Consider the following 7,741-nt stretch of genomic DNA (forward strand, 5'->3'; position numbering starts at 1 on the left):
CATTTGAAGGCCACACTGTCATGTTTGATGTGATTTTCAGTATGAAGCCGTTCTTCCTGAGCAAATTTGTTTAGATGATAGAATGGTCTGTGATTTGCACTCCAAGTCCATTTTTCAAGTGGTTTGGATCATCTCTATAAAAATAAGATGGTCCATGATCTATCTGCGGTGGATCTTACCTCAGTGCCGTATTACACTGATCATGTGGCCCAGCTGGAGGGCTGCCATGTCTTAGTAATCTAAAGACTAAATGCCTTTCTTATATTGGTAGGTAAACTGAGCTCAAACCTGTGACCTCTAGCTAACACTGCATGTTCACTGGGGGTGAGTTGATGAGAAATACTATGATACTCTGGCAAAGTGTGATGGATGATACGCAGGCAGTTAGGAAATAGTGAGAAATTGCGCACCTGGATGGGAGTAATTCAAATTAAGCGGTCCAAATTATAGGTAGCGGTTTAGATGTATATGGAATTTAAAGAAAAAAAAAACAAAGAAATTAACCTTATTTGGTTACATAACTCCTGGATTGATGGACATTTATTGGACAGTCTGAAAATGAAAAATATCCAATGGGCTTACTTTAAAAGGTGTCTATGAATCAGAGGTAAGGATTGTTCAACAACTCTAATTTTTGTCTTATAACTTGGCGACAGTGGGATCCACGTTTTAGTCAGTTTAAGTTAATAGTTGTCACATGTATCATATCCACATGCCTGTGTATCAAGCATTGGATGCAGCCAGAACATCAGATGACTCTCCATATTTGATGATTTGGTAGCAAATGATGCATGATATGCAGGCGATCAGAAATCGTACCCACTGCCACCTTATGTGCACGGATACCCTTTGCTCGGGGCAAAAGCAACCTCACATATAAATCAAACAGGCAACGAAAAAAAGAACAATTGAAGTAAATATAGAAAACACAGATTTTCTCGCGGAAAAAAACTACGGCACAAAGCAACCATCAATTCGTTATAATTAGAAGAAGACTACAAGAGATGAAATAACTTACCATAGAAGCCTTAGCTATCCCCATCAAAACCCTTGAGTCTCCCTTCGTCTCAACAGACGAACTCTCTCAAGCTCTCATCTCTACTTAACCATAATCACACTTAACGGGATATTTATACACTCCCATACAAGATTAGAAAATAAAACCCACGCTTACGCATACCATTGGTTGACTTGAAATGCCTTCGGTTGACCCAAATCGAATTGACTCACAAACCTTTGGTCGAATCGAAAACATCCAAAAGTGGACAGTGTGCGATTTGAGATTTCACCCCTAATTCGATCAAATAAAAAAGGTCACTCGTCGAACCGAAACAAATGACTTCTCTATACCAGATTAAAGACACTGGACCAATAATCTCCACTGTGGCTTTAATTCTTTATCTCCACTGCTCAAAGTTGCTATCACTATCTCTAATCATCTTCAAAGTAACACCATCATCATCACTTCTCGTGCACAATACGTCTTCATTTCTTCTTTACTAAGTGCAGAGAAGTCGAACAAAATTTGAACTTTTTGCATGAACAACCTTCATAAGCATATCTGTCAGATTCACGATGGTGTGAATCTTTTCAAGAGTAACATCTCATTCCTCTAGCATCTGTCAGATAAAATAGTGACAAACATCAATGTGTTTAGTCCAGGAGTGGTACACCGAGTTCTTTGCTAAATTAATTGCGTTCTCGCTATCACAATGTACAGGCATGACTTTCTACTGAAGCCACAATTCATTTATCATCCTCTTCAACCAAACAACTTTTTTGAATGTTTTCGTCACTATCATGTATTCAATTTCGGTTATGGAAAGTGCAACTACAAATTAAAAGCTTCGATATCCAACTGATAGCTCCATCTACTAACACAAACGAGTAACTGAGAGTTGATTTTCTATTATCCATATTCCCTGCATAATCCGCATCTACATAGTGTACACGTTTCTCTTCAAAATTTTCGAAAACCAAGATGTAGTCCGTCATACCTCATATGTACCAAAGTAACCATTTCATTGCTTCTCAATGTTGCTTTTTAAGATTTGACATATTTCTGCTCACAATACCAACCGCATGTAAAATATCCGGTCTAATACAAACCATATCATATATAAGTTTGTCAACCGTGCTTGAATAGGGTACACGAGGCATATACCGTTTTTCATCATCTGACGTAGGACATACCTCCGAAAAAGCCGAAAGTGAGTAACATGGGGTGTGCTAACCGATTTTGCCTTTTTTCAATCCAAACTTGACTAAGACCTTAAGATATTCCTCCTAAGACAAGCATAACTTGCTCCTTTCCATGGCTCTGTATATATCAATACTAAGAATCTTCTTTATAGCTAGGGGTGTAAATGAGTCGATCCGGTCGAATCGGCTTAACCTGCCGCCGCCACCACTAAAATCACTGAACTCGGCCCGCTGGCCACCGAGCTAACATGTCCAACCCAAACTCGACCTGGTTAGCAATCGGGCAAGTTCGGCTAGTTTCGGACCTTACAAAGAAGTTCATAAAAAGGGCTTTGGTAAGTAATCCGCGCCATTACAAGGCCCTCAATCAACGGTTTAGATAGTTGAACTATAGACTCCACAAAAAATTTAACTAGTCAGGACATTATAATTTCTTTTTATATTTGAATGAATTTAGGCCGTTCAAGTTATACGTCTGTGAGGTGGGTGAGTCACTGTTACTTCAAAGATGGGCAGTGAACTATCCCAAAAGGATAAAGGGGAAAGGGACGGGTGGGTTTTGAAATACACACACACACACACACACACACACACACACACACCACTCAGCTGAGTCGGGCCAGGTCGAGTCAGGTTTCGGACCGAGTCAGGCCGAACTGGGACCTATCCGAACTCGACCTGAACTCAGTTTTGCACTGAAGAAAATGGCCCGTCCCAACCCAAACTCAGTTCCGAGTTGGGCTGAGTCGAGGTTTTTCACGCTGAGTCGAGCGAGTTAACTAGCGTAGCTCGGTTCGTGTACAGCCCTAATCGTGCCAAACGAAAGTGGTCTTTGTAAGAGAAAGGCTTGTATGTGGAGAAAAATCAGGTTCGCATTAGGTGTGTAACACACATAGGATGGACGTGGACAGCTGGTTAGGATCTTTTCACCATCCATGTCTTCTCTTCATATGTTACTCACCTGTTGAGAAGCGCAACTGTTTCAAGCAATACAATGACTTCTTTAACCTGCAAAGTTTATTCTCCTTTCCTTACACTTCGAACCATTTAGGTTGCTTCATGTATGTATATCTACTCTTTTAGTTCGTTATGTAGAAACACAGTCTTCACATCTAATTGTTACAGTTCCTTATTGTATTGGGCAACCAAAGTCAATACAAATTTGATAGATACTTGCTTTACCACTGGCGTGAATATCTCATCGAAATTGATACCCTCTTTCTGAGCATAACCATTCGTTACCAATTTAGCCTTGTACCTTTCAGTTTCTTCTAATAAATATATTTGCATCCAATTACTTTCTACCAAACAGATGACTCCATCAACTCTCGCATTTCATTTTTGTATGTGGAGTCATTCTCATCATACATCGTTGCCTCTGCTTCTCAACATCTCTGTCTTCTAATGCATGTAGAAAAGTAGACGAATCCCTATCATATGTAATAAGAGCAATTGCAATATTTGAGTCATTTCTATATTTCAACGGTAACATACGATCTCTTAATGGATTTCTTTTAATATGTATCTGCTCCACCTCTTGTTATGCCTTTGTTTACGGCTCATATTCTTCAAGTATTTCACCATTGTTTGTTTCAACATTAAGAGCTGATTTTTTTTGTTTCCTTATACTTATCCTTCTGAAACAATGAATTTTCATCAAACTTGACGTCCCGATTGAATATAATTTTCTGTGAAACCCGATTGTATAATTTGTATCATTTCACCCCATTACCATAGTTGAAAAAAGTACTCTTTGTAGTCCTTTGGTCAGCTTAGCTCTCTCAATTGACGGTACATGTGAATAAACATCACAACTAAATATCTACAACATTGAAATAATCAATTACCTAACTACTCCATACTTCTTTTGAAATTGTACAATCGATAGCCATAGAGGAATATCAATTAACTAAATAGATTCGTTAATGTTCGGAGAGGTTTTCATAATGGTGTAAAATAGTCTTCAACCAGAATCATCTTCTTACTAGAAAGTCATGGTGGACGTAGATGCAAGACACTGAGTAGTAGCTACGGATATTAAGTAGTAGCCATGGTCATTAGGATGAAGTTCGTGTATTCCAACCACATATAGACTCTTACAAGCATACTTGAGAGGGTTAGGCCGATGGATGTAACTGTATCTACAAGAAAAGTGAATGGTAAAAACATACAAAGCTAGATTTATTAAAAAAGGATTCACCAAAAAGACGTTTTAAGAGTCAATCAAGCCATATTGAGATCATAGACCAGGGAGAGACTCTTGTTAAGATCTAAACTAAAACTCTCCGTCTCCTTTATCGAAAATAGGTCAGGGAGAAATTGCTTAATTTGAGAGATCAACAACGGCACCTGATGAACGGTTCTTCGTCAAATATAATTTAATATAATTAAATCGTGTGATATATATAATGAACTGGATTTTTAAAAACCTTTTACCATACTGTATTTATAAAATCCGCCCATTACATTCATCACACCCTTGCAGTCCAATGCCAGGCAGTTCGAGTCTTGTAGTCTGGACTGGCAATTCGTGTAGCTTTCTGGGTCTTACGCGTGGACTACGCATTCACGTCAACAGTACCAGAGTACCGAAATCTAAATGGTATAACACCCTTGTAACGGTTACAGTCTCCGTTCGTTGGAGAAATGACCAGAGTATCTTTCAATTTGGTAAAATTCGAGGGCATGGTCCATCCCTGAATGGAGTCCACAGGTCAATGGCTGCGATAATCCAACTACGGGACCCACGTGCACGAAGGAGAAGTTGGAGTAAAATAATAATAAAAGAAAGATAATATATATATATATATATATATATATAGACGGAGAAGGCCACGTTATCCGGATGCGCGCGCTTTCTCCCAAAAGAAGATGGCGTTCTCGACTCTCTTATCCTCTACTCCTCCCATCTGGTTACACAACAGCAGAAATCCCAAATGCTCCCCAAACCCTCCTCTTCCCAAATCCAAATTCATTCCCAGAACCAAAACCCTAGCTCTTCCAGAAGCTTCCGCCGCTGCAGCTGCCGCTGCCGCCACCGGTGTCCCCTTCGACGGCACCGCCATTGCGGTTCTCGGCGGCGGTTCCATTGCCGCCCTGGCCGCCGTCATCTCCCTCTCGGACCCCGAGAAGCGCCGGCAGCTTCAAGCTGAGGAGGTCGGCGGTGGAGACAAGGAGGTCGTGAAGGACTACTTCAACAACTCCGGATTCCAGCGCTGGAAGAAGATCTACGGCGACACTGACGATGTCAACAAGGTCCAGCTCGACATTCGCATCGGCCACGCAAAGACCGTCGAGAACGCCCTCATGATGCTCACGGAGGAGGGCCCACTCCGTGGCGTCACCATCTGCGACGCCGGCTGCGGCACCGGCTCCCTCTCCATTCCCCTCGCTCGAGAAGGCGCTGTCGTTTCCGCCAGCGACATCTCCGCCGCGATGGTGGCTGAGGCCGAGCGGCAGGCAGCAGAAGAGCTGAAAGACATAAGTGCGACGATGCCGAAATTCGAAGTGAGGGATCTCGAGAGCTTGGATGGGAAGTACGACACTGTTGTGTGTTTGGATGTGCTGATACATTATCCTCAGAACAAGGCAGACGGGATGATTGCGCATTTGGCCTCATTGGCGGAGAAGAGACTGATATTGAGCTTTGCTCCCAAGACGTTCTATTTCGATCTCTTGAAGAGGATTGGGGAGCTGTTCCCAGGGCCATCAAAGGCAACTAGGGCTTACTTGCATTCCGAAGCGGATGTAGAGAGAGCACTGGAGAAGGTGGGTTGGAGGATAAGGAAGAGAGGGTTTATAACGACACAATTCTACTTTGCTAAGTTGGTGGAAGCCGTCCCTGCTTCTGCTTCTGTCTAAGGAGATTGAGTTCCTTTTATTTTTCTTGGCGATGGTATGTGGATTTCTTTCTTTATCTTGTCATTAATTGCATTGTTGATAGAAATCATGGTAGCTCTCGAGGATCGGTTGGCAGCATCTGAGGATTGGTTTCTCTTCTTTAATTGAGTTATGTAACTGAATTTGCTAATTGTCTTGGCCTTTTTATTGTTATTATCTGTATCAGTATATGTTTTATGTACTTCTTCAATGCTCTGTTGTATGAAACTTGTATATTGAATCTCTCTATAATGCTCCTTTCTTATTTGAAAATTGTGTGAGCTGGTTTGTATCTAATTCTTATACCACAATTTCAGTTATTTACACCCCTCTTCTTGCAAAAAAAATGTATGCATATAAAATGTAGGGTTTATTGAAGGAGGCCTGGTTTTGCAGTTTGAGGATTAGTAATGTTAATTTGCAATCTGCTAGTTGGGCCATGTGTATGAATGATCAGAACCATTCAAGAGGTACATCTCACCATGAATAGGGGGCAAAGTATGATTTTCCCACAAATGAATCTAACCCTTCCATCTATGGACAGATAAAATCTTAGAATGGTCAATAGCTCACATTTATTCAAGTTCCATCTTTCGAATGGTTAGGATCATCTTTACAGCAGAAGAGATAACCTTCAATGCCTATACGTGGTTGGTCATACATCCTGAACTGGGTCTCACTTTGATCCACATGGCCCAGCTGGTGGACTATGATTTCACTTCAGCAATCTGAGGTATTGCCTGCATAAATTGTTTCACTTCCCATTTAAAATGGCCAATGAAAATTTCAAGCTACTACCATATTAACTAGAACTGTAGGTAGAAAGTTATACTTAAAAGCATCCATAAGGAAAAAAAAAAAAAGAGGGACTTTATAAGTTATACTTACGGCATCATGTAACTCAAAAACTTAAAAAAAAAAAAACACACACCACATGGACATTCTCAGTGTTGAGACACACTCTGTCTACCACTGAGCATGTTACTTGAACTTAACCATCCTAATTGTGGTTCCCTTTTTAGATGCTCATAAACAAGGTTACCTGGATTGAGGGTTGCTCAGGTACATTACATGGGATTGAGTACATGGTACACCACCTCCTCCGGTACCTTGAACTAAGGGGTAGGATCATTATGGGTTGCTCCAGTTCATAAGCCAAGTATTTGTAATATAATTTTTTATGCGATTTTGAATTCAGTTTATATTATCAAATGATGAAGGTTATTATTATAGTTTCTACATGCATAATATTAAAATATATGTATTCTATTGGATAATCAAAGTATACATCTTTATATTCTTAACAAGAATTTAGCCTACAACTGAATCAACGCTAAGAGTATTGAACCATAATTTTGGTTCATAAAAATAGTAACTTGGATTAAAAAAAAAAATTACCCATTAACTGGACCGTTCAATTTGGGATGGAAAATGTGGGGTGGTTGGCGATTTAGGTAACATTGGTCATCTACCACAAATTGATACTGAACTAATGTGCTTATCAGATTGCCGACAGCTAAGAGATGGTTGACATGAAAAATAGTCAATGGTCAGATTTCAACAAACAAGTGTCCATAACTCAAGGTTAGGATCATCCAATCAATCTTTTTTCTTTTTCTTTTTTTCTTTCTTTAAAATAAATAAATAAATAAATGAATTC

The 7,741-nt window shown here is 40.1% G+C and overlaps 1 protein-coding gene across 1 annotated transcript; it reads left to right on the forward strand.

Annotated features, from left to right (window-relative positions):
- The first annotated feature begins 5,025 nt into the window (after positions 1-5,025).
- LOC131233065 (magnesium protoporphyrin IX methyltransferase, chloroplastic) lies at positions 5,026-6,354 on the forward strand. Its single transcript, XM_058229651.1, has one exon. It carries the CDS (start codon positions 5,074-5,076, stop codon positions 6,061-6,063), a length of 990 nt encoding a protein of 329 aa, XP_058085634.1. The 5' UTR covers positions 5,026-5,073; the 3' UTR covers positions 6,064-6,354.
- Positions 6,355-7,741: the final 1,387 nt, after the last annotated feature.

Source organism: Magnolia sinica, chromosome 18, assembly GCF_029962835.1.
Source record: "Magnolia sinica isolate HGM2019 chromosome 18, MsV1, whole genome shotgun sequence".
NCBI lineage: Eukaryota > Viridiplantae > Streptophyta > Magnoliopsida > Magnoliales > Magnoliaceae > Magnolia > Magnolia sinica.

Excerpts from the sequence above, each read along its gene's own strand:
- LOC131233065 (XM_058229651.1), top strand. The coding sequence starts at position 5,074 with ATGGCGTTCTCGACTCTCTTATCCTCTACTCCTCCCATCTGGTTACAC.